The following is a 26,306-nucleotide window of genomic DNA, read 5'->3' on the forward strand; positions in this document are numbered from 1 at the left end:
ATGCCCTGCAGATGTGTACACCTTCAAAGTTGCAGCGCTGTAACTCCCTCACCAGCGCTGCAACTTTCTGATGTAGACAAGCCCTCAGTCTGTTTTAACTACTGGAAAGTAGCCCACTCCCAGATTTTTCAGAGCTTGAATGTTTTCTCAGGCAATGGATCTGAGTTATGTTATCTTATATTCTATACTGAAACTGTCTCTAATTAGCCTTTCATATACACCATTAGTTTCAATTCATGAGTCTCTTGCAGAAGTCAGCCATTTAAATCATCCTTGTAAAAATAGTTTTCTTGTGGAGATATTTCTATATTTAAATTATGTAACTGTTCACTATTTTAATCAAACACTTAATTTCTTTGTCAAAGAACACTATTGATATTTTTCATAGCTTTTGGATGGTATTTTTAGGAACTAGGGCCAAAAAAAGATTTTTTGGGTCTATTTCCAAGAAGTTCAAGTAGCTTAGAGCATGGCTACACTGGCACTTTACAGCGCTGCAACTTTCTCACTCGGGGTGTGAAAAAACACCCCCCAGAGCGCTGCAAGATACAGCGCTGTAAAGCCTCAGTGTAATCAGTGCCACAGCGCGGGGAGTGCAGCTCCCAGCGCTGAAAGCTACTCCCGTAAGGGATGTGGTTTACGTGCAGCGCTGGGAGAGCTCTATCCCAGCGCTGGCTCTCCGACTACACTCATACTTCAAAGCTCTGCCGCAGCAGCGCTTTGAAATTTCAAGTGTAGCCATACCCTTAGAATAGATGATTTAGGGTCTTAATTACTATGGCAGTTATGTCCTTGGAAAAGAGATTAATTTTTCCAGGTACTATGTAACTCGAGAGCTGCATGGCTCAGATGCATATGTTCTTGTCTAAGCAGGAAAAGCTCTGTAACCTGTCTAACTTGGTTTTTGTTTCACTAAAGAGGAAAAATAGATCTAGTAAAAAATAGAACTGTAATTTCTCTTTGGTATTTTATATGTGTAGGAAACCAAGTGTAAAATGTTTTAGACCAAGTTGGATGCTCATATTCTCAATATCTGAAAAGACTACTTGGTGAGGTGACGGATAAGCTCCAGGCGGCAGCAGCTTACTGTTACACATTGGTGAAATTGGATTATTTTTTTTTGGTAGGTTTGTGTTTCACAATCTTCTCACAAACCGAATTAATACACTAGAGTTATTCAGCTTACCGTAGGGAATTTTTTAAAAGTATTTTGGGCATATCTCCAGAAGAGGGCTAGAGAAATTACGCTCCTGTTAAATGGGAATAGAACTGAGTTAGAGAAGACTGGAATTGTGGTGTTTCATGGAGGTAGGTAATAAAGCAAATGTTACATCAGATGTATCTTATAAATGGTTGTATATAATTGTGTCCAGCATTGTGTACTATGATACCTATATCCGGTAATTCCTAGGAAGCAGTAGCATTTACAGATGCACTCAGAAAGTCTTTGCATTCTTGCCAGTCATTGGAGAGAGAATGGATAAATGCAGCTGTCCTATTACCCATACAGACTTTTATCAAAACTGTTGTTAGTGGCAACTGCTTTGGATGGTATATGATTTTTGGTTTTTACCTGTTTAAAATGTCTTGATTCTGACACAGAAGGCTACTGATAATCTATTACTGGATCAGATTGTATGTAAAGGGGTAATAAAAAATGGAATTTAGGGGTAGGGGAAGGTATTCATAGAAAAGAGTGACATTCTAATGGGTAATTTTGCTGATGTAGGTAGAAAAAAGATATCCCTTTAGCTGTCAAACTTGTCTTTAAAATACCTTTCTATCTACCTAATGTACTTACCTGGCCCAAATTACCATAGTATCTGAGTGCTTCACGGTCTTCGATGTATTTATCACCATAGCATCCCTGTGAGGTAGAGAAGTGCAGTTATCCACTTTTTACAGATACAGAAAGGCTGAGACTTGCCCAAGGCCACAAAGGAAGTCTATGGCAGAATAGGAACTGTACATACTATAAAACTAGGAGAGTAAATTTTACCTACCAAAGTATCTTGGATTTGAAGGATGTTCTCGAGGAAGATCCTGTAAAAGGCTTCACATTAGGCATGCAGGTTGCCTTAAGTTGTCAAGACAGTTTTAAAAAATCAATATGCTGACTGATGTGATGCAGAAATGCATAAACTAGAAGAACTATGGAGAAGGCTTACCCTTGTCTTCCTCTTCTTACTTGCTTTACAAGTAACCAAAGGGCACTGTTCAGCATTGGCAAACCAGGCAACATTGGGTATAATCTTAGTTTTGATATTTTCTTTTAAATTGAGCTGTGTCTGACAGATTTACTGAGTCTGTTTCCAAACTGCTGAAGTGATCAGTATATTTCCTAACACTAAACAAGGTTGTAAAGGGAATGCAGCAAGCAACGCACTACAGTATATTTTTTTCCCCACTGCAGCATTCTGTCATTTTGCTCTTGCATTACTTGTTCAGTTTCATTTTTCTCAAGCAACAGCATACCTGCTTGTTTTTCCCCGACACTGCTGCAAATCATTAATCCTACTGTATTAAACTTGCATTATCAGATAATTTTGAAAAACCCAAACTTTGTTGCTTATAAGAAGGAACCTAAAATTAGTAAAATAATTGTGTTCTAGTGATCAATGTTAGTACATTTTGCTAGTCCTACATCACTAACAAACACTGTTCTTTGCCAGACTGAAATATCTGTCTGTCTTTCCTATATTAACACAAAAAAGCATTGTTAGCAGAAGTTTTAAACTTTATCTTTTAGGGTACAGTGGTGAGTATATGATTATGTAGTCTCAGCAGGGATAACATTTTAGAAACGCACAGACATACCATTTAAATTGTTTTTGATTATTTGAAGGCAAGTCAAAGTTATATGGGGGTACACAGAATGAGTGGTATAAGGGAGCTTTCCACCCTTTAAAGAGAACAGATCACTTTTACTTAAGAGCTACAATGGAGAACATAGTTCTCCATTTTAGTTTAGTACAGCCATTTGTAATGAATGGGTTTTCCATGAGGACTGAGAAATAAAATAGTGGGTAGTTCATCTCTAAAGTTTAAATGATTAGTCGCTTTTGTTATTGCTATTATGTTAAGACAGCTGGACAGATTGCGATTAATTAATAATCCAAATTGAATAAGCAAAAACTAACATGAAGAATAGATTAAGTAGTTTCTTGTGCAAAGGGATTTATATGTAGCATTAGAACACTGTCACAAACAAAAGATTTCTTGTAGGTTCCTGTCAAAATGTAAACCTATAATTTATTATGCAAGATCTTGATCACTTAACTCCTATCCCGTACATCCTATCTATTTCTAGTACTGGGTAAACATTTACCAACTTGATATATTGACTGCAGTCTCTTTGGAAGAGAAATTACATTGGAAAGTTTAGGCCAGTTTTATAATGCAATTAAAAATGTGGAATCAAAACATTTCTCCTGCAAACTCCTCCACCTTACTGTCATACATAACTGTTTTCCATGATAGAATTAATTTGAGGGAATTTAATCTTAATGTGCTGAATAAATCCTGATGCCTTGAATTACAAGGAAGGGTATGTTTCGCTTTCTGCTTCCAAACATCTTGTTTTTATTCTGATGGCTCTGTATTTCAGCTGGCGCTATTCCAGTCAACTTTTGTTTTTATTACATTATTTTTATTATTTCATCAAGATGATTTCAGACAGAGGACATCTGCAGGTTTCATCCTTTAAATAAATGTAAACGTAGTTTTTGTTTTTGTAAGTTTCATACACAGTCCTGGTAAAGCATTCCCTGGCTGAACTCTTACCAGGCTGCTTTGTAGGGCTTCACACACTGTGCAGTCTTCAGTTTCCCTTGGACTGAGAGAGGCTGCAACAGTTTCTTTCCTTGGTCTCTTTAGCACATTTCCTGGGCGTATGCGCTCTGTCCTTTACCCCTCCATGGAAATGGGAGCGTACAACCCAGCTGCCCTAGGCATCAGGACCAATGTTGGCAGGCTCCTCAGTACATGAACATGTAGCCTGTTCAGCTGAATGACAGCAACATCTTAAATTAAAATCTTAAAAGGCTGCAGCTTTCTCAGAAGGCAGAGTCCAGGGAGAGCTTGTCCTCCCTCCCAGCCTGTAGCAACATGAAATATCTTTGGAATATGTTTGCAATGAACTTCTCTCATCTTGGACTCTGTTTCATGCCCATAGCAGCCTATTGATATAAGTAAAAATAATTGGTTCGGAATTAAATCTTTCTGTAATTCATGGGCTCCTGGACTGAGGGAAAAATTGGCAAGTGAGAGGGAAGTGAAGATGTTGCTGTTACACTGAAAACAGGAAGGAGTAAATATGAAAGTTGAAATAAGAGGGGCAAAGGTTAAGTCTTCATGTTGTATGTTTAGGTTGTAAGTTCTTTGGCTTGGGGGCCTTGTCTTACTGTCTATAAAGTACTGTGCACATTTTTGGGACTATAATAATGAAACAGGAAAGGGAGCTCTCATGAGGAGCTTAGTGGAAGTGGGGTATGTTTCTTGTCTTATACAATACATTCATCACACTCTTAAAGAGCATTGAATTCCTGCTCTTAAGACATTTTTTCTTGGAATCAATAGGGCCTGTAGGCATTTTCCTTCTAGGTGTATAAGGTGTTTAATGGAATGACTGGACAATAGGGAAGCTCTTCAGCTTTTCTGCTGAACAGATTTTGTTCTAATGAATTTGTTCCATTGATGCTGTTAGTGTTTGTTAGACATAGGTGCAGTGCGCGCAAATCTGGTGAAATTCTCCATGGATTGCTTTGTGTTTAGCGCCTGTGATTAATATAAATGATTAGTCACCTTATCAAAACTTAATCCAGACTGGTATGATTTGGATGGTCAGCTGGTCATGTGAATGCCTGTGAGAATAAAATCAATGCATTTAAATGTAGTTTCCACTTAGAGAAATAAGGTACTCTCTTGAGATATTCTTGAGTTTCTTCCGAATAGAGATTTTGTGTGTTTACATGTTTTCCTTCTGGTCTTTACAGTTGACTATCCAAAAGTTAGTATTTTAATAATGACATTAAATCAATTGTTGGATTAGTTTTTAATAAAAAATATATAAAAGCATTGCTTATATCCAGTTCTTTTGAGTTAAATTCCTCTGACTTTCCCCTTTTGAAATGTATGGCATAAGTAAAGAAATATCCTTTAATGCACCCTCTGTTTATCTTTGTCTCTTTTGCTGACACATCTCTTTACCAAAAGATGTGCTAGAAAAGCAGTCCAAAATATAGGAGAGACAGAATGCTACTGGGAACCAGGAACTCTTCTGAGGCAATTCCATCCCATTAACTCAGTTGTGTCACTTACCTTGTGAAAATCATGTAATCAGACTGTTCTTTCTGTTCTCCTTCTTACCTAAAGAGTACTGAGAATTAATTTATATTGGTACAACACATCTAGGGGACAGAATCCCAGAATTATCTAACGCACTCACTGGGTGAATCCATTATAGTGTTAGGCAGTCCGTCTGAATCTGAGCTCGGGTTGTGAGGAAGTAGAACCAGCATTTCTTACCTCAAAGTCTGTTCTTGGGAATAAAACCAAGTTCCAAACTGAGTTTTGTTATCTTAGTGCTTGTCTTCATAGTAAAGTGTCCCAGTAAAGTGATTATACTCCTATAGCCATTCTGGCATAACTCCCTGTGTGGCGACTCTTATTCTCGGAGAATGGGGTGGCTTTTTCTAGCTTAGTTTATACTGCTTCTGAAGAGGAATATGCTAAACCAGAAAAGGTTACTCTTATTCCAGATAAGAGTGTTCACATGGAGATTAATTATAATTATAGCAGTAAATTTCCCTGTCTATCCCAGCCTCAAGATTTTAACAGCATTAGCTTTGTTTGATAGTGTAAAATGAAATCCTTAATCTGGCACATTCCTAAAGCACATTCCTATATCAATACTTTGAGAACACAGATGCAGAATATACACATTATTTCATTAAACCTGGTAATATGAAAATATAAGGATAACGCAACCACAGTGAAAGTCCCCTTCCAGGTTGTTTTTTTTTTTTTTTTCCACATTACTCTGAAGGATTTGTATTTACTTCTCATGCTTACTCAAAATAGGACCTTTTTGCAGGTATCTGCATACTGATGGCCCCAAATCCACACACTGAAAACTTTGCCTAAATATGAAATAATGAATTTGATAAAATTTCACGTAAAACACAGCAGTTATGAGAACATATATGTGGCTTAATTCTGATTTGGTGCTTGCATTAGATATGGCATAATATATATGGTGCCTTTATCAAATACAGATTTTATGATAACAGTAGTAGGATTTTTTTCCTGTTGAGCTACATACTGGGTAATGTCATACCCAAGTGACTTTTGTTTTCTAAATACACAGTGTGCAAATACCTTACGGACCATTTGGGTCTATATGAAAGAAAACAAGTTCTGAAATTACATTGAAGAACTAATGAGCTCGCTGGGGATATGAGGAAGGGGCGTGGTGTGTTTTTTCTCAGGTGAACCTTCTCCTTTTGGCAGATATTTATTTCCTTTCTGTAGTGCTAATAAGCATACTTTTCAATATAAATTCTGCTGTTCTGACACAATTTTAGGCCTGGTCTCCACACGGATTTTGTATCAATAAAACTAAGTTAAGGAGTGTGATTTTTTTTTTTAAAAAAAGAAAATAATTTATTTTGTTAAGATAGTTATCCTAGTACATCCTCTAGTGTGGACTCAGTTATGCTGGTATAAAAGTGCTTATACTGGTGTAGCTTATTCCCCGTCACATACTGAAATAAGCTGTTACTGGTATAATAACATCTGCATGAGGTGATGACTGCTTTTAAATGTACCTTATAATTAAAGCAGTACAGTTTTTGTTTGTAGACAAGACTTTATTATCTAGGATTGAACAAAATTCAAGAGGGCTGGAGTTATTTGTTCCAGGAAGTCTGGTTAAGTCTTTGGGGATTTTAAAATTTGATTGAAAAAATGTACATGAAACAGTATGTGATGTGTGCAAGCACCCCTCAAAACAAAAATAGTTGTCCATTGAAATATATCCCTCTCTTAGCACATTAGAATATCTGTTTTTAAATGGACTTGTATGTTATCTTGTATCTTAGAAACTGACAAGTACAGTGGTGCTTGACTGTTGCAATCTGGGTAGAAGGCAGCATAACAGTATATTTTCATAAGGGGGATAGAAATGCAGTAGAATAAGTTCAGATGACATACTCCATAAGTTTCTGCATCTGAAAAATACTAAGAGTGCCATCTTCTGGATAAGACAGTGTTGCGTACATTGGCTAGCTCAGTCAGTATTCATGAGGTAGGATGATGACAAATTTCAGTACCAGCAAGTTCCAGACAAAAAAAAATCATAACATGCTTGTATTTTAAACAAGTTAGTTCCAAATAAATATTGTAAGTCTTCAGTTTGTATTTGTATAGGTCCAGCTAAAAAGTAAATGAATTCGTAGCATTTCTGTTAATGTAGATATAACATTTTTCTCTTGCCAAGTAGATTTAGTGATTGTATTCTGAAAAATATTGGGAAATCCATTTAGATTGGGAAAGGAACATGCCTCCTCCAATATAAAATGTAACTAGAATGTCAAATACAATATTGCACAATTTGTTGAGAGTGGATTGTTACCTTTGCTAGAGAATTGATTAAATTGATAGATAAATTTGCTTTGTTTCTCTAATTCAATCTTGGTATAAAAATCTAGTGGTTAGTTTTATTGCGTAGTGTGTTCTCCATATTTGTGAAATTTGGAATTTTTATATATTGTTAACTTGAGTGTGCCTGGGAATAATTCCGCTGACAGGCGTCTTGTTGAAGGTATATTTTTCCAGCAGTCAGGACTTAATTGATTGACCCATTGTTTCTGGTAAATTAAAGTAGGCAGATAAACAGCTTAATGTTCTTATGTATGAAAAAGCCCTGTAGATATTTTTAGTTGTATTAACATTGTTGCCTGTGAGGCCTGTCCTCACTGTCATAAGCTTCTAATTGTTTAGTTTTAAAGCTAAGCTAAAGCTGCTAAATATCTGAGGACAAACAAAAATAGCCCATTGACCTTGAATACTTTATAGTTTCTTTGAATTAAGTGCCTTATTGTTCATGTAACATTCTTTAAGATGGAATAAAGGTGTCAGTTCATTTTTTAGATACTAAAGTTAATCATTTAAATGGAGTCTCATATTACTATTACTCAACCTAAATTTTCTAGTAAGGTTTAATCTGTGTGATTTTTCATTCTGTACTGTTTATCTGTAAAACAAAACAGTAAATTAACAGGTAAGTGAAACTGTTGAATGGTGGTTGATCTGCAGCTTTCTGGGTGCTATTTGTTATCTGGCAGCTTTCTACTAAAGATTTTCTGCCGTTAGCTATTCAGTATATAGTACATTTGAAAATTACTGAATGATACAAAAAGTTAAACTGTTTTTAAAAGTTTAATTACTGTGATCAATATTTTGTACAGATAACATGAATAGTGCATAGAATATTTCTGTTCTAAATTACTTTGAAACAATACATTGTAGAAAGTTGCTCAGGTTAGATTTGTATAGGTTTTTTTCAGTTCCTGGAAAAGATTATTTGTCAGTTTAGTGGGAGTTTTTAACTAGTCTTTCATTCTTTATAGCTTGTGTTTGTGTTGAAAGTTAGTAAAATATCACATACCTGAAATGGAACCTTATGCATGGATTGACAATGATTGATTTGTGTAGTTCTGTAAGTGTACATAATAGCTTATACATAAAGCCTAACTTGGATCTAAACTCTGCTTAGTATCTAATACTTTATGTAGAATAAAGTGCTAAAACATTAAGTTTAATCTTCAGATGGCCCCATGGGTCTTTCTCTTGATAAGAAAATGCTGTGAGGGCTACTGAGGAGAGCAGCTGAGAGAGGCAGTATACTTATTACCCTTCCCTTCCTTTGTATTGCCTCATCTTGTTCCCCACCTTCATTGTGGGTCTGCGTAGCAGCTAAATATAATTTCCATTGGCTGAGGCTTTGGTAGGGAGGAGTAAGTAGCTTTGTTTTTCTCTGCCTGTATGATCTCACTCTTATTTGTCTCTGTGCTTAAAGCTGTAGGTTCTTTTCAGTTTCACCTTGCATAGAGGATTGTTTACATTCAGTTTCCTTTGCTGTACCTTACGAAAGTAACTTAGCTTTGGTTGCTCAGACCTCAACATACACAGTTACTAACACAAAGGATTCTATTTTACTTGTTTTAACAGACTTTTTGAACTGGAATAAACACCTTTTGGGAGACAGATCTACTTCTGAACTGCCTTCACCATTGCCACATTGTTTTATCTAATGTGCTACAAGGATGAGCCCAGCATTTGGAGCTATGGAAGTGGAGCACTACGCCAAGGGAGTCCTGCTCGAGCCTTTTGTCCACCAGGTTGGGGGTCACTCCTGTGTCCTCCGGTTTAATGACAAGACCATCTGTAAACCCCTGATCCAGAGGGAACACCAATTCTATGAGACTCTCCCAACAGAAATGCGTAAATTCACTCCACAGTATGAAGGTATGTTACGAAACATTAGAAAAGGGTTGGGCTTTTTTCTGTTTTCTAAATCCCAGTGTGCTCTGTTTCCTCTAAAATCTCTTCTGTGCCGAAGAGATTTTAGGGGTTTTCTTTTCATGTATTTTGATGTTGTCTGAGCCAGGCTATGGAGATGCAGGGTGGAGATGCTTGCCAGTGGGTCTTTGGGCTGACTAACAGCATTAGAGTAGAGCAACTCTGCTGGTGACAGCCCATGTATCTCCCTTAGGCACAGACAGGTAAGTAGCTAACAGCTTGTAAATGTTTTCAGTAATACTTTCATTTTTATTTCTGATTTTAATTTTAATTTTTATTTTGTTGCCTCTTGTTTAATGTGTGTCCTAAGGGGCTGGGTAAGATTGCCTGAATACATGTTTTGTGGAAGTTTAGCTGTATTGTTTTGTGTTTTGGGTTGTCCTCTAACTCTCATATTAATCACCATATATAACGTCAGTATAGCCAAGAAAGTTGAAGAGTATCTTGTTAAACATTTGCAGTTTGTTTCTGCCCTTAAGGAAATGAAAATTCGTGGCATTTAGGTAGGCAAGGATCAAGTAGCCGTGATGAGGCTGAGTCAGATGGTATGTAGGAGTGGAAATTCCAGTTCTTTTAAGCATTGCACTAGTTAAGCAAAATGCTTCTCTCTTTGTGGGGTATTCCATTAACTGCTGTCTGGTGATTAATTGATACAATAAGTCTGAAGCATTTATTCATTCTTGAATTGCTTTTTAAAGCATTTTAGACTTTAACACTGCATAAGGGTGGCCAAGTTACTTTTGATATTGATTGTAAAATTGGAGGAGGACTTCAGAGATGTTTCAGAGTTATATTGCCTGATTGTTCATATACTTGCTGAGATGTTTGAACACATCTTATTAAAAACTCTTTTGGAATTGTTAAAGAAAATGTGGTCTATAAATGATACTTTACAAAATGTTGTAGAACAATTGTACTAGTATGTGTGGTTTTTCTTTTTGGGGGCGTGTGGGAGGGATTTAGGGGTAAGGGGGCCTCATTTGGTCCATCTCTGTTGTTTTTTCCAGGATAAAGCCAAAGGCCATTTGCTAGCTGGCTCCCCCATTTTTTCCTGTAGTCCTTTCCTATGTGGCAGCAGGACTGTCAATCAGAGCTTCTGCACTCTCTACCCCAGCTACTGTAGGTCCCAGAACCGCCTGCCCAGCTCAGAAGTGCCAATCTCTCGCCGAGAACTCTCCCCTCCGGCCGAGTGATGTGCTGCAAGAACTGTGCAGATTGATTGATTTGAGGATAAAGAGAAAGGACTGAGAAAAAAATATATAAAAAAACATTCGGCCAGTTGTTACGGCTTCTTCGATAATCATTGAAACTTTCTAATATGGCACTGGGGGCAACCCTGTCAGAACTTTCCTCTAAGACTCTTAATATACAATGCAGTATTCTAGAGACTCTTGAAATGAGGAGGAAAAAATGCTTTCAAGGTTCACCATGTTTCTGTGTACTATGATCAAATTTGCTTTGTATTGCTTTTTGTTCTTTATTTCACAAAACCGCTGCACAACCAACATCAATAAAATATATACCCCAAAAAGGGCGGGGGGAAGTGTAAAATTAAACGTAGTGATTCAAAGTGGAAGCCTTTGAGCTAGTATCTGTTGTAATGTGTGACATTTTTCTTGTTTTGCTCTGCTTGAAGCCTTTCCTTGCCCTTGGAATCTATTAACCCGCAAAAAAATCTGGATAAATGCTTTTTGCTTTGCTGTCATGCAAAACTTAAAGCTTTTGGTGTTTCTATGCAGGTTATTTTTCATAGCAAGATGTAAATATAAAATGTTTTACATCTCTCCTAGGGTCAGACAAGTCAGACTTTTTTTAAATTAATAAAATTTTTCAATAATTGAAATTGTCTCCTGTTATTATTTGAGTTCTATTTGACTCTGTGCATCAGAGAGAAAAATCTCTTCTGTCACTATTGTTTTGTCTACATGATAAATTGTCTTCTCTGTGAGGTGTCATTTTGTCTAGATGTTTTGATATTTGTTAGGTTGACAGATGAGTTTTGGCCTGTGGCAAGATAAAAACTAAGGACCTGGGTAAGAGAAAAAACAAAAGTTGCTATATTCTTCATGTAAAATCATGTTGCATAAAGTGTATGCGTGTCATTTAATTGATCACTAACTGGTCATCTCCTTTCTTTCCCCAGGTGTGGTGTCGGTGAGCTTTGAAGAGGATGAAGATGGAAATCTGTGTCTAATAGCCTATCCATTAAATGGGGACCATGATAACCTGGAAAGCATAGATAATTCTGACTGTGAACCCAAAAATAAGTTGTTACGGTGGTCTAACAAAAAGACTGTATTATTAGAAAACGACAAGATAACCAAGGAATGGGTCCGGCAGCACAGGAAAGAGGAAAAAATGAAAAGGTAGGTCAAAAGGAAGTGAGTGTAAAGCTTTGAAACATAACCTCCATGTGTTTAGTTTTATTCTTATCTGATCTGATGCAGACATGAGTAAAATTAAACACATGGGACTGCATTTCAATGCTGGAATGGAGGTTTTATCCAGCTTTTTTTTTTGTTTGTTCAGCCATATGTCTCTTCCTCCCACTCATTTCTGTTTCTCTTCTTCTCTCCACTGTGAACACTTTCAGTAGCAGAAGTGGTTTCCATTCAGGCAAGTTTCGTTTGAGCCCCTTCACAGTTAAATCTTTGCAGTGGTCAGTTGAGGAAGGTTCTAGGATTCTGGTTATTTTCTAACTATAGTGTCTGCAAAAGCATAACTCTTCAAGAGAAAAATTTCAGCTATGCTGATTGAGTCTACTGGAATTTTTTTTTTTTTTTTTTTAATGGGTGAATAAGGAAAAATGCAGTTAGAGGTAAAGCAGGATTCCTGCAGACCTGTTTCCAATTCAACCACCCTGATCTGTGATATATTGTAGCAGCTACCAGAGAGCTGTAACAAAATGGAAATCTGGAAAACTTCTAGCAAGCAGGGTGAGGGATTCTGTAGATCTCATTACTGTTTTTTTCATAGAGTCTGTTGAAATCTGCAAATATAAATTAGCATATAGTCAGATTGTGGATGCAGATTTACAAAGACTGAAATAACAGTGGGAAACGTGCTCAGACCCATGTATAATGAAATAATGGATTTTGCCAGCTGTTGGTAGAAGTATTTTGAGATACATATGAATAGGCTAATTGAAAGCATTGAGTGGTTGACAGTCAGCAGTGTATAATAGTATGTAACGCTTGAACAAATTATATCTTTTCCTTTTAAAAGTAGGATACTTACTTTCTCCATTTGGCTTCTGACTTCTTTATTTTTTTGTTTTCTAGTCACAAATTAGAGGAAGAATTTGAGTGGCTGAAGAAATCCGAAGTCTTGTATTACAGTGTAGAAAAAAAGGGGAATGTCAGTTCACAGTTTAAGCATCATAACCCTTGGAGTATGAAATGTCACCAGCAGCAGTTACGGCGGATGAAGGAAAATGCAAAACATCGGAACCAGTATAGTATCCTTTCCCAGAAGTCTCTCTCTCAACAGCAGAACAAGGAGGGATTCTGCTTTTTTTCTTGGCAAATTCCCCCCCTCCCCCCCCCCCAAAAAAAACCAACAACAACCCAACACAGACTGTGTAGCTATAACACAGAATAGGATTATCTGAAACCATGGTTTGTTAGATAGAAGGTGACTGTGAAGGGATCAGAATTTGGGCTTTCCCAACATTTAAACACATCTGTGCAGGGCAACTCAAAGAATCTACTTTAGTATGAATCTCTATTAGTGGAAGAGTTTCCAGCATCCTAGGTGAAGTGATCCCTGACTAGACAAGTTTACTAATACATGAGTTTAGAGGAGTGGAATTCTGCTGCTGCTTTCCTTGGCATGAGCAGTTATGATATTTGTTGCATATATTAGGATGATGTCAAAGGATTTAGAAGAAGATGATGATTGGAAATATACCCATCTCCTAGAACTGGAAGGGACCTTGAAAGGTCATTGAGTCCAGCCCTTGCCTTCACTAGCAGGACCAAGTACTGATTTTTGCCCCAGATCCCTAAGTGGCCAGCTCAAGGATTGAACTTATAACCCTGACTTTAGCAGGCCAGTGCTCAAACCACTGAGCTATCCCTTCCCCCACTTTAGTCTTCACTCCTCCACCCTCATAATTCCAAAAATGTATCTTCTCAGATACTATTTTTTTTTAAGTACGAGGAGATTGTTGGCTTTTAATTAAAGTAGTCAAAGGTGGAACGTTTTGATTCCTTAAGTGAGAAAATAGGAGTACTTTTTAAAACTTTTTTTGTACAGGCTAGTCCTCAGCTGCGAGCAGCTTCCTAATTTCAGATAATTTTTTGGTGAAAGCAAACTGAATCTAAAATTTAATCTGGGTTTATAACTGAGAAGATGAAAATCTTTAGTAAATGCAAGCTCCTAAAAGCAGAGGCAGATTATACTTATTGGCTCTGAGAGTGTAGGATTGTTCATGTGATGGAAAATGAGATTTCCTTGTTCCGTTAGTGCCAGTGCAGCCATCAGAGCACACACTCTTAACTCCAGTAAAGACAAAGGAGTCCATATGCCTGTGAATCTTTAGAGAAGTGGTGGCAACCTGTGACCCATGGTCCACATGCAGCCCATCAGGATAATCTGCTCTCAGGCTGCGAGACAGTTTATTTACATTGACTGTCCACAAGCACAGCCACCCGTGATTCGCTATTCCTGGCCAAACGACAGTCACTGGGCGGCCGTGCTTGTGGATGGTCAGTGTAAACAAACTGTCTCCTGGCCTGCCAGTGGATTACCCTAGTGGGTCGCAGGTTGCCTACCACAGCTTTGGAGTGATGTTGGTTCTCTTCCGTAATAAAGCACAAAGAGCCTTGGGGTATGGCTACACTTGAAATTTCAAAGCGCTTTGAAGTATGAGTGTAGTCGGAGCGCCAGTGCTGGGAGAGAACTCTCCCAGCGCTGCACGTAAACCACATCCATTACGGGTGTAGCTTGCAATGCTGGGAGCCGCGCTCCCAGCGCTGCAGCACTGATTACACTGAGGCTTTACAGCGCTGTATCTTGCAGCACTCGGGGGTGTTTTTTCACACCCCTGAGCGCGAAAGTTGCAGCGCTGTAAAGTGCCAATGTAGCCATGGTCTTGAATACATTCTGATTGCAACTGGCACAGATGCTGTAAAGATCTTAAGACCTGCATGCTTAGGGAAGGAAATCTTGTATGTGAGGAGTTTGGGTGAATGGATCACTAAAAATGTGTATGCATAAACATAATTAACCCATTAGAACCATGGAGAATGATAAATGCAAATAGAATTCTCCCAGGGGCCAGTCTCACAAACCTAGTGATGAGTCCTAGCTAGGTAATTTAATGGGCCTTCATTAGGATAGTATTTGAGGTCTTCCCAAATATTGATGAACTTGTCCTCCTAACACCTTTGTGAGAGAAGGAAGTGTTATCCCCTCCTTTCAGAGATGAGGAACCAAGGCACAAAGAGAATTTTAGTGACTTTCCCAAGGTCATGTGGGAAGTGTCTGTGGCAGAGCAGGAAATTGAATCCAGATCTCGTAAATCCCAGTCCAGTATTTTTCCTCCCTTTATGGAAATAGTGTCTGCTAGGTTTACTCACTCCATGGAGAACTTAGAATTAGATTGTGGATTGCCAGATGGTGGCCAGCTTCGGTAAATAATGCAGCCCCTAGTGATTTTTCATCTCAAATTTGGAGGTGCTTGTAGAGTGAGAGAGCAGTGCAAGCTAGAACCTATAGTCTCTTTGGACTTCGCATCCAAATGAAAGACTAGGTCATGTGCTGTCTACTTTGTTTAATGCAAAGTAGGTGTATCCTTTTGGTTCTTGCTAAGTTGCTAGTGTAGGAATGATTGGGCAAAGTTTGGATCCCTAAGTTTTTTAGTCGTTTCTCAGTTTAATTTTTTTTTAACTTTTGCTGACTGCTAAGAAACTCCACCACTACCTCCACTTGGAATGGGGCTGTCAGAATGCTTTTTAAAACCTGTATTTCTTATTGTAAGGCTTTTTTCTTAACCAGTCAGAATTTATCTTGCTGGAAAATCTAACCTCTCGATATGAAGTGCCATGTGTGTTGGACCTTAAAATGGGAACCAGGCAGCATGGAGATGATGCATCAGAAGAGAAGAAAGCTAACCAGATCCGGAAGTGTCAACAGAGTACTTCAGCGGTTATTGGGGTCCGAGTGTGTGGCATGCAAGTGAGTCTGAAATGGATTGGGAATAAAATAGGGTTGGGAATAAAACAGGCTATATTTGAAGAGACATTTTTAAAACACTTTCTACTTGTACCTTTGTGGTTTGGCTCTGTTAGCAAAGAAACAAGCCTTCTGCTGCTCAGATTGGGAAAATATCTCTCTCCCAGAGTTACAAGTATGATTGACCGATAATAGCAGGAATGTGAGCTCAGTAAATTTCCAGCCAATCACAAACAAACTGCATTATCTTGTTATGGTGACAATAGGAAAATGAATTTTGTTGTTCTTAATCTATTTTATTCTTTGTATTTGTAATTTTTAGACATCTCCTTATTATCCAATCATCCCACTTCATGTCCCTACCCTTAAGATTATGTTATGTTCTTATGAGAGGTCCTACCTTTCATTCACTTTTCTAACTGAAGGAAATTTGATGACTTTCTTCAGAGAACACCAGTGTCACTAATCAATCAGAGGAGCGACTGCATAGCAACCTGCAGCTCTCCCTCTGCATCACAGTGAGTGTGTCCTGTGAGCTGTAGATCAGAAAACAAATATGTCTTTATTCTCTAACTGTGCATGGATCTTACCATTTGGCTATCAGAATGGCAGCAACAACTCTTACAGTTAGTACTATTCTGGGGACTTGGAAAGTCTGGATTCTTTTCATTGCCGAAAGTAAACTTTTGTGTAATGTGCAAACAAGAAGTTGATGATTAAATATGAGTGATAAGATTACAGTGTAGATACAATGAGGGAACAGCGTAGGCTTTCATTTAAAGTAGTACCCTGCAGCTTGCATATCTCTGGCAACTGAGTGACTTGACTGAGTCCTAAAAAATGCCTTAACTGCTTCACTGCAACTCCAGCAGTGTTTAAGAGCCACCACTCTGCCCCTCTGCTGCTATGAAGTGGAGTGAGGACTGTCTGTTCTTCTCCTTCCAGCTTCTGTGGGGGAGAGTTTAGCCTCTTCCCTTTTATCTGTAGATGTTGGTAGGAAGAGGGCATGTTTTTTTCTTCCCAGTGGCCTTAGTAAGTGGAGAAAATGACATCTCTACCCACTTCCATTCACAAACGTTCTGTGGGGTACTTCCTTTTCCATCCAGCAGACTCCCCCGATGCTTGATGTGTTCACTCAGCACTCCCTGCGCTGTTCGGGAAAGTGAGTATTCATTCCTGTGGCTGGCATTCAGCTCACTGCCGCCCTAAACTCACGTATCGAGAACAGAGAACTGGTCAGCAGAAATGGATAGGGAAGGATACCACATTTTTTCACCACCATATTGGTGCTCAACTGAGATAATGGTTCTGGTTTCCTGTTCCAGCCCATTTAGTGTGTGCGCCTTTCAGACATAGAGGCCTCTGCTGGAGAAACGTACAGAGCTATAGAGGTTGGTTGTTCCGTTTACAGGTCTCTAACCTGTAAATATAGACTCCACCTGATCTGTGGGTTTGATGTAAATGACATTCTCAGTTTGTAGGAAAAAGTAATGATTACTGATTGCTAAAATTACCCTTTTCTTAGAGAATCATAGACTTTTAAAGCTAGAAGGGACCATCATGATCATCTAGTCTGACCTCCTGCACATAGCAGGCCACAGAATCTCACCCATCCGCTCCTGTAAGAGAACCCTAACCATTGGCTGAGTTACTGAAGTCCTCAAATCATGGTCTAAATACTTCAAGTTACAGAGAATTCACCATTTACACTAGTTGCAACCTACAAGTGACCCGTGCCCTATGCTGCAGAGGAAGGCAAAAATCTCTCCAGGTCTCTGGCAAAATTCCTTTCCTAACCCAAATATGGCAATCAGTTAGACCCTGAGCATGTGAGCAAAACCCCCAGTGCTGAACCATACTAGAATAGATCACTTCATCTCCAATTTTGCAAGGATTTAGAGGCTTAAAGTTAAAACCTAGATAGAGAGGAAGGTGCTTTGAATTAACAATTGCCACTATCTCATTTGCAAATTGGTTTGGTTTCTTTCTACGCCATTTAGACAGCTCAGTGCAAACACAATTGGCTGCTCTTCCTGCACATTTAGTTGTCCCAGTATATTCTGAAGAACATGATTCAGCACTTGACCAAACAATTCAGAATTGGAGTATTTCTTCTTCTGTAAGGGGGCTTACTTCAGTGTTTCATATGGGCAGTTTCTGTCATCAGACTTCCAGCAGTCCTGGGAATAGGTTTGGTCAGGCTGCTAGCAGAGGCACACAGTAGTTGCTAATGGAGTGAATGATATGGAGTGGCTGCCCTACATGTTGTAACTTGACTTCAGAAATCTTGGCCTCAGCCTTCCTAATCTTACTTAAACTCTTCATCCCTTTTTTCAAAATGGAAAAACTAAAGTCTAAGCCCGAGGAATTTTCAGTTTCCTTTGTGACTAGCAATACCTCAGATATTGGTGGGCTTTGATGGCTAGGATGCTTTCCCCTCCAACTGCATAAGAGCTATTTTAAGAGACAAACACATCAACCTGGTAAAACTTTTTCTCTGTACTGGGACATTGTTAATTTTTCTGGAGTAGGATTTAGAGTTACCATTGCTGGCAATCCAACCATTCCTTTTGTTCTTCTCTCCTATACAGGTCTTCCAGACGGGCACTGGCCAGTTAATGTTTATGAATAAATACCATGGGCGAAAGCTTTCAGTCCAAGGATTTAAAGAAGCACTTTACCAGTTCTTTCATAATGGCAAATACCTGCGCAGGGAACTCTTTGAACCAGTTATAAAGAAATTAACTGAACTCAAATCTGTCTTAGAAAAACAGGAGTCTTACCGTTTCTATTCCAGTTCCTTGCTTATCATTTATGATGGCAAGGAGTTGCAGGAAGTAACTGTGGACTCAGACCCAGAGGACTTAGAGGATCTCTCAGAGGAGTCTTCGGATGAATCAGCTGGAGCATATGCATACAAGCCCACTGCTAGTACTGTTGATGTCCGTATGATAGACTTTGCCCACACAACCTGCAAGTACTATGGGGAAGATAGTGTGGTGCATGAGGGCCAAGACACAGGTTATGTTTTTGGACTTCAGAACTTAATAGGTATTATTAAAGAAATAAGAGACGAAAACAGCGAATAAACAGTTTGAATGCACATCAGTAGAAAGCACTATAGTGACTCTTTGTATTCCAAAATTATTGGCCACTTTCTAGTGGTAGGAATATTTACAGACTCTGTTGGGTTGGTCCCATCAGAGTCAGACTTGTTCAGAGGAGGGCATTTACTTACAATGGTGCTGGACCTAGCACTGGCAAATCTTGGTATCCTTATTTATTTTAACTCTTTCTTAAACATTCCATATTTGATTATTCAAATACCTCTGTTATCCCGGTGTGTATATATTCCAATAAAGTTCTTTTTGTTCATTGTAAATGATGATAGTGTCATTGCTGGTGATTAGGAATGAGAATCAGATTTCCCAGAGCTTCCCAGTCATATAGTACAGAAACTGGATTTGATCACTGGATATTGAGGGGAAAATAATAAATTATCTTCTTAAAAATATCCAATAAATTGTTTTTATAGTAATTCAGGATCTCATTATAATAAATCTCATGGGGGTACATACCCCATTTGGATAGTTTGTACAATATTACCATAAAGATAAATTGAACCAAAGCATTAATAAGAACTCCTCAAAGGATTAACCTTCAGCTTAGTTGGAGTTCAGTCACAGCTATTGGTGGATTGCTGCACAATATGAAAACCCATCCCCTAAAGGGCTTAACATCTAATTTGAGACAAGATGCAATAAGCCAGCGTGACCCAGTGAGGGAAGATGTGGGAACAAAGATCACCCAGTTTCAGATTAGCTTTTGCATGACCTGATGATGCCCAATCATCTTCAGTTTTTAAAATACATAGCAGCTCTTCCCAGTTATGTACAATCAAACAATCACCGACTGGCTGATCTGTCGCACGTCACAGTAAAGGTGGGTCTTAAGGAGGGATTTGAGGAAAGAGGGTAATGGCCTTATGGATCAATTCATGGACAGAGTCCCATGCACAAGGGACAGCATGGAAGAAAAGTCTAAGGTGGTTGTGTGGAAGCAGTTGACATCCGTGCGGGTGAAGCTGGCATTGCTGGCAGAGTAGATGAGGTGATGTGACAAGAAACAGAGTGGACAAGTTATGAAGGACCCAGTGAAGAGATTAAACAAAGCGAGTGATGTTGGCAGAATGGGCTTGGAAGATGATCTTAGCAGTTGTATTAAAATGCATCAGAGGGGAGTGGGATGTATATATTGGGAGAGGCCAGAGAGGAGGATGTTGCAGTAGTCAAGATAGAAGATTGGCTCTGCTGTTCTTTGGTCTCTTACTGACAGACGATTTCCAGGCAAGGTGATTTCCAGGCAACACACTGAATCCCTGGGTGATGTTATGGTCCCCTATTCAAAGCCCACCAGTTGCTGATTTTCTTCTGACCATACCTGTCTGAGGCTGCTTAATATTCTGACAACGCTATTCTAAGGTTATAGAGGTTTACTAAGTCTTTCCTGTCAACTCTTCTCATAGTTTTGGTTTCTTATAGTGGCCATCAGTTTTTGGCAGTAGTTACACATCAGTTCATGTTAAATTCCAACATGCAGTTAACTTATGGAACTCACTGCTACACAGTATTATAAAAGCCAAAAGCTTAACACGGTTCAAAAAATTAGCATTTTATACGTACAATGAGAAATGATAAAAATGTGTTGGGGTTTAGGGCAAACCCCTAACTGCCTATGATTCAAGAGCAACTTCCCCTATGGGCCTGTTAGTGCGTCATTGTTCACTACTGCATTTCTTGCATTTCACTTTGAAGCACCCGATACTGGCCACAGCCAGAAAACTTGCTGGATGTGATGAAGCACTGCTGAGCTGCTGTGAGAAAATGATGGAATGAGTTGTAATACCAAAGTGGGAGAGGATGGGTCACTCACTGCAAAGTGTTGCTGGCTTTTCAGCTTCATTTCCAGTAATGTTCACGTGTCTGTTAACAAACCAATGAAAAGCTCTCTGCATGAAGTGCAGTCCCCTGTCCTTGTGCATAATCATGCACCTTCTGCAGATGTCGTACTCCACAGTCCAAGTTAACCTTGTCTATGCTCTTTCTGAAGTGTGCAAGATGAAAAGGAACTGGTAATGAGTGACCTTTGTCTGCTTTATTACACATGGACCTTACTGTGAAAAAATGTAATAGGTTCCGTCTCCAAGGAGTTTGGTCTAATATAAATCAAGCATTTAGTGACCACAGAATGAGCCGTTCTCTCCTGTGCTTCACTTCAAGCCAATTGAGGATCCCAGGTACTGGCTGGAGACAAAAAATGGTACTGCACTAGTTGGCAATTTGGGTTCAGCTTTACTTGGATTGCAGTGGTCTCATTTGACAACCACATGGTCAACAGTCTGATGAAGGGAGGCTTTGGACCTAATATAACAGAAAAGGTGCTGGTCAGAACTGGAGTACTTTAGTGGTGGGGAAGGGGAAAGGCTCTCATGTAGCACCTGCCAATAAGGTAATAATCAGTGCTATGAATCTGTCACTTTTATCAGTGTCACCTGTTTTATGGTTATATAGATAACATACCAGGATTGCAATGCAGACAAAACATAATTGGATAGGGAAATGCAGATCAATGGAACTTCCTGGACATTAAGGAATTGTGGGTGGGTGTGGGGAAGGAGAATGGAATGAATAATGCCTGTGTCATTTTTAAAGGCAAAACCAGAATGTCCTGAGGGGAAAACGTATTCTACAAGTTTTGTTTAAAAATATATAGACAGTATATTGAGCTGGGCATCTCCCCTTGGGATGGCTGGAAGGGGAAGACTGAATTACACTCACTTTTAATCCTAAATCATGTTGCTGAAGGGTTAAAAGATGTAACCTAGACAAAAGGTGGAAGAGATCTGAATGACAGTATTATTTAGCCTAGCGCAAGAACACCTCTATTTTCACCCCTACCATCTTGTTCAGAAATTCATCTAGCAGCCACTTATGTTTGAAGAGTTCCAGTTACATAACTGCCTCCTCAGAGCTTCCTGTTGTTAAGCACTATGTATAGGTGGGAGAACAGAGTGTAATTTCAAATAATGCCACAGCCTAGAAATTGTCGCTAACTGACCCCATTGTTGGGAGTCCCAGAAGAGAGGCTAAGGCTGGTACAGGTCATGGAAAGTGAGTACCCACTTCCACTCAGAGCCGCCCTGGATGAGGGCTGGGGCAGAGTGGGTCGTGCTGCCCTGTTGTACCTGTTCTGTGAATACAGAACACTTCATCCTCCAGGCTGTCAGCACAGGACCCCCATGCAATATGCACGTTTTTGCTGGGGAAATATGAATGAAGATGGGGAGTGCCAACATGAGTAATGGATGGTTCCAGTGGATGCAGCACCCTGAGCTGACAAATAGGCCCAGGCTTTTTTTGTTCCTTTTTTTCTCTCTCCTTCGTTTTATAAGGGAATGTCCGGGGCGGGAGTCACCTTAATCCCAGCAGACAGGCAGAAGTCACAGGGCCTCTTGTGCAGATACTTCAGTGATATTCCTGTCAGTGCTGCACATCTCGTTTTTTGGCAGCAGCTGGGGGTGATGTTCAGCACATGAGACAACAGGATTTTCGTAGCCCGTAGCTTGTGACAAAGAGCCTGCAGCAGAAAGTGCTAGGGATCACGTGCAACAAACACATGGTGTTTCCTGTTCCGTTGCTGTGGGCTGCCATCTTCCCCCATTGATAACTGCTCCTTAGACACTCCATGAGCAGTTTCCAAGGGCATCACAAGACAGGTTAAAATTGCTCTAATTCTTTCCCTAATGCGTGAGTCACTGCAAGCATTAGCAGGGAGGCACGTGACTTAGGAAAGATCTTTTTTAAAAGGTCATTTGAATGAAAAATTCCCATCAACATTGCTGCCAAAGACACCAGAAAGGGCAGGTTTAGGGAGAGGCTCCAACTGTGCATGGTGAGAGGAGGGAGGTCTGGATTTGGAGAGATACTCGCTGCCCTGGCTAATTGGGTGTCCCACACTACAGGTCTGGATGCACAGACTCATAGGCCTAAGGCTTGCCCCCTTAGTGTCCACAGACTTCCTCTGTGGGGCCAGGTGTACTGCTGTCAGGCAGGGGAGCATGCAAAGCTGCGCAGGCATAGACTAGCTGAAAAGGGAGTGTGTTAAGATAGCAGCTGGTCCAGATGTGCAGAGCAGGAGATTTCCTGTTCCACAGCAGAGAGTGCATGCCCTGATGAGGCTTCTTGTATGACCTGTAGGTCTGGGAAGGTGGCATGAGGACTTTGAAAAGTGACAATTGTGATGGTCTCTGACTCTGCTTCAGCAGCTGTTGTGCTGGCTAGGGGTGCCTCTCACCTCACACTCAAACGTGTAGCCCACTGAGGAGCTGGGAGGTTCTGTACAATCTCTAAGCAGTAGGGCACAAAGGAATGATGGATATTGGTTGCTGATGCAGGAAATCCTGTTGCTCAGTAATTTTATAGTGTAAATCTCTCTCTCTCTCTCTTCGTTGGAATCAATCTCAAACACCTGCGCTAGCATGAGGGATGTCTGCTCTGGGGACAGCAGCTGCTCCATGCCCCTAGCTGCAACCCTGGCAGTAAGGCATGGACGGCCTGACAGATCATGTGCTGGCATTGGATGCATTTGTACCAGGCATTTTCCGTTCCTGTGCTGCACTGAGAAATCCTACCAATGAGTAAACACATTTACCCACTTAGAGCGCTCTCCCTCTCTCCGTAGCAGATAAAGCAGCTGTTTGCTGCTGATTATTGTTCTTTGTACACTTCAGTTCTGTGTTTCTCTTGGCTGTTGCCCAGGTTGCGTAAAAGGGAAGAGTCAGCAAATACCTGGCCCTACATGTTCAGGATCCAGACAAGGGAGGTGACGTGGCCACAGAAAAGCCGATTTTAAGTCTCCAGAAATCTGCCTGAGCAGCAGGGACACTGGTGATAGCGCTGCTGAGAGACTTACGGATAGTCAGTGATATGAGCAAGTCCTCTCACACACCTGGAGGTGGGTAAAGATAGCGAGACTGTGGCAGAGAGCTTCGATGACTGGACCAAGATTACAGTGGGAATTGGTGGATGGAGCTCAGCAGCTTTTGGCTTCCAGCCCTGAGTTCAGACCAAGCGGCTGCTCTTCCAACTCCCATTTGAGCTGATAATTTTCTTGGGTTTGTTTTACATTTGGTGACACAGAGTAGGCTTTTCAAAGCACATGGGTGGCTTTGAAGCACATGTCCCAGTGGAGGCCCTGGGGATGTGTGCTCCTAAGTCACTTAGAGTATGACTGCACTGCAGTGTAAGTCCAGGGTTCCAAATCAGGTTCAAGCCTACGCCCCGCTCCCCTTCTGTCTACACATGAGTCACACTAACTCAGGGCTCACATCCAGGGTCCCACAGTCAGAGTTGTCCACCAGCTCAGACCGGCACCTCCCTGCATCCTCCTGCCAGACTCAGCCCTCGGATCAGAGCCTCTCCCCACCCTTCTGCCAGGCTCAACCCTCGGATCAGCGCCCCGCCCGGGCTCAACTCTTCATTTGGAGCCTCCCAGAGGCTCAGTTGGATTTGGCTCTCGGGGCTTGGTTGTTTGGGATGTTTCCCTGTCAGCACAGTGGAGGTGATTTGGCTGGTGATGAGCTAGAGGAGACCCCCCTGCCCCAGATTCTGTCACTGACTTCAGGACAGTTCTGAACCCCTGGCTGGTTGGTGGGGTTCTGACACCCCAGGGACTGCACCTGAGTCATGTGCTCTTCACCTTTCCAAGTTGTGTTTTTTCATGCTTCTAAGTTTTGTGGCTATAATATCAGCCATGAAATCAGAGCTGGGAAAGCCCCCTTGGTCCTATTCTTTCCCCTGGTGACACCTCCCAGGGGCCAGTACACTGTGTTCTTCAGGGCTCTGTTTTATCTGACCCCAGCAATGGAACTTCCCTTAGGGAGCCTGGTAGATTCTCCCCTCTGATGCCCTTGATAGCCATTGAATGAGACTTTTTCTTGCCTGCGGAGTATGTGTCTGGGCAGGCGTGGAAGGGCTGTAATATTTGTTCACACTGCTGTGAGCTAAACTTAGATCCTGCTTGGCAACTGCTGGTGGTGCTAAGCCTTTGGGCACATAGCTGACCCTGGCTTGGAGCCCTGAGCTCCCTGACTGGTATTTAACCTTTTGCAGAGGCAGGAAGAGTGGGAAATCCCCCTCCTCCCATAACTTCCTCCTCACGCCCCAGCACACAGCTTGCTGGAGGCCGGAGCTGAAGCCAGAACCCCCAGCCAGCTGCTGCAGTTTCTGGGGCTGGATTGAATTCCCAGAGGGAGAGCAAACTCCTGATAGCAGCCAGGCAAGTGCAGGGCAATGTGTCATCAGCTAATTAGCTGGGGCTTGGATGTGAAACCCAGCTGAGGCCTGCTGTGCCTCAGACACGTGGAACCCTCACTGCTGCTGGGCCAGTCACGTCCCCTGCTGCAGCATCTGTGTCCTATGTTAGCAGACTGAGGCAAGGGCAGGCAAATGGGGGCTCTTAGGCCCCTCAGCCCCAAGGTGAGCGCTGTGCTCCACCTCTCTGGGGCGACGGGGCAGACAGTGTGTGTGAACCAAAGGCTGCGCTGCACTTTTCAGTCAGGGGAAATGTCTGCCAGACATCATTTAATCTGAGCAATGCGGGCCCAGGAAGCGAGGACCCGGCTTCCCAGGGGGGAGAATGCAGGCAGTTCTAGCTCAGGAGCAGAAAAAACAAGAAGATGGCTCATTAAGGTCAGTGAAGCCAGGGCTGGCTGTGAGCACAGCCGCTCTCCTGGGCTGGGCAAGAGGGACAGAGGAAGAAGCACTCGCAGCCACATCTCCCACTGCTGGAGCTTGGAAGCCTGCTCGAGCTGGAGGCCCCAGCGTGTCAGGCCGCAGTGAGGGCTTGGCTTTCCATGGGGTGTGGGAGGGGAATGGAGGCAGCGCAGGCAGCAGGGATGGGGGAGTGCAAGGGGCCGGGCGTGGTCATGCCCCTTGTTCAGGTTAAGCTGTACTGAAGGGGTGCAAGTCGCACGGGACAGCCTGGGGAGGGTGTCTGAACACCCAAGGCTGAGTATCCAGTGGCTGAGGAAAGATGTTAAAGTACAGTTCTCCTCTGACTGGGCCCTTCTTACTCAGGCACCGTGCTGCTGGTGCAGTTGGGCTCAGAGCCTTTCTCCTCCCCCCTCCTTCCCAGTGCTATCCGGGTCAGAGCCATTCCCTCTATCCTGGCAGCTACCGAGCTCAGAGCCACTGCCCCCAACTTCCATGCACTGTTGGACTCAGAGCCGGTGCCTGGGGGTGCTGCTAGGCTCCGAGCCACTGCCCCTGTGCACTATGGAGTCCCATTTGTGACTGTAGAGATTAATGTGAGTTTTCAGTCCCTCTAGCTCTGCAGAGCCAGCTGAGCTCCAGGGAAGGGAGCTGGAATCAATTCCTCCTTGTGCATTGTCAGCAGAATCCCAGAGCCAGTCCCTTACGGCGGTGCAAACCCACTGGCTAAAATGTCCTGCACAGGGGCAGTTGAAGGTGGGAGCAGCTCTGAACCTG

General features: G+C 41.3%; 1 protein-coding gene across 2 annotated transcripts in view; it reads left to right on the forward strand.

The window, feature by feature from the left end:
- Positions 1 to 19,141, forward strand: part of IP6K2 (inositol hexakisphosphate kinase 2) — a 30,849-nt gene extending 11,708 nt beyond the window's left edge. For both annotated transcript variants that reach the window (XM_030569266.1, XM_030569267.1), the window contains exons 2-6: positions 9,232 to 9,528; positions 11,726 to 11,948; positions 12,864 to 13,039; positions 15,587 to 15,762; positions 18,351 to 19,141. In XM_030569266.1, coding sequence (XP_030425126.1) covers positions 9,327 to 9,528; positions 11,726 to 11,948; positions 12,864 to 13,039; positions 15,587 to 15,762; positions 18,351 to 18,848 — 1,275 coding nt within the window. In that variant the 5' untranslated portion in view covers positions 9,232 to 9,326 and the 3' untranslated portion in view covers positions 18,849 to 19,141. The remainder of the gene's footprint in view (positions 1 to 9,231; positions 9,529 to 11,725; positions 11,949 to 12,863; positions 13,040 to 15,586; positions 15,763 to 18,350) is intronic.
- The last annotated feature ends 7,165 nt before the right edge of the window (positions 19,142 to 26,306 follow it).

Source organism: Gopherus evgoodei, chromosome 7 (genome assembly GCF_007399415.2).
Source record: "Gopherus evgoodei ecotype Sinaloan lineage chromosome 7, rGopEvg1_v1.p, whole genome shotgun sequence".
NCBI lineage: Eukaryota > Metazoa > Chordata > Testudines > Testudinidae > Gopherus > Gopherus evgoodei.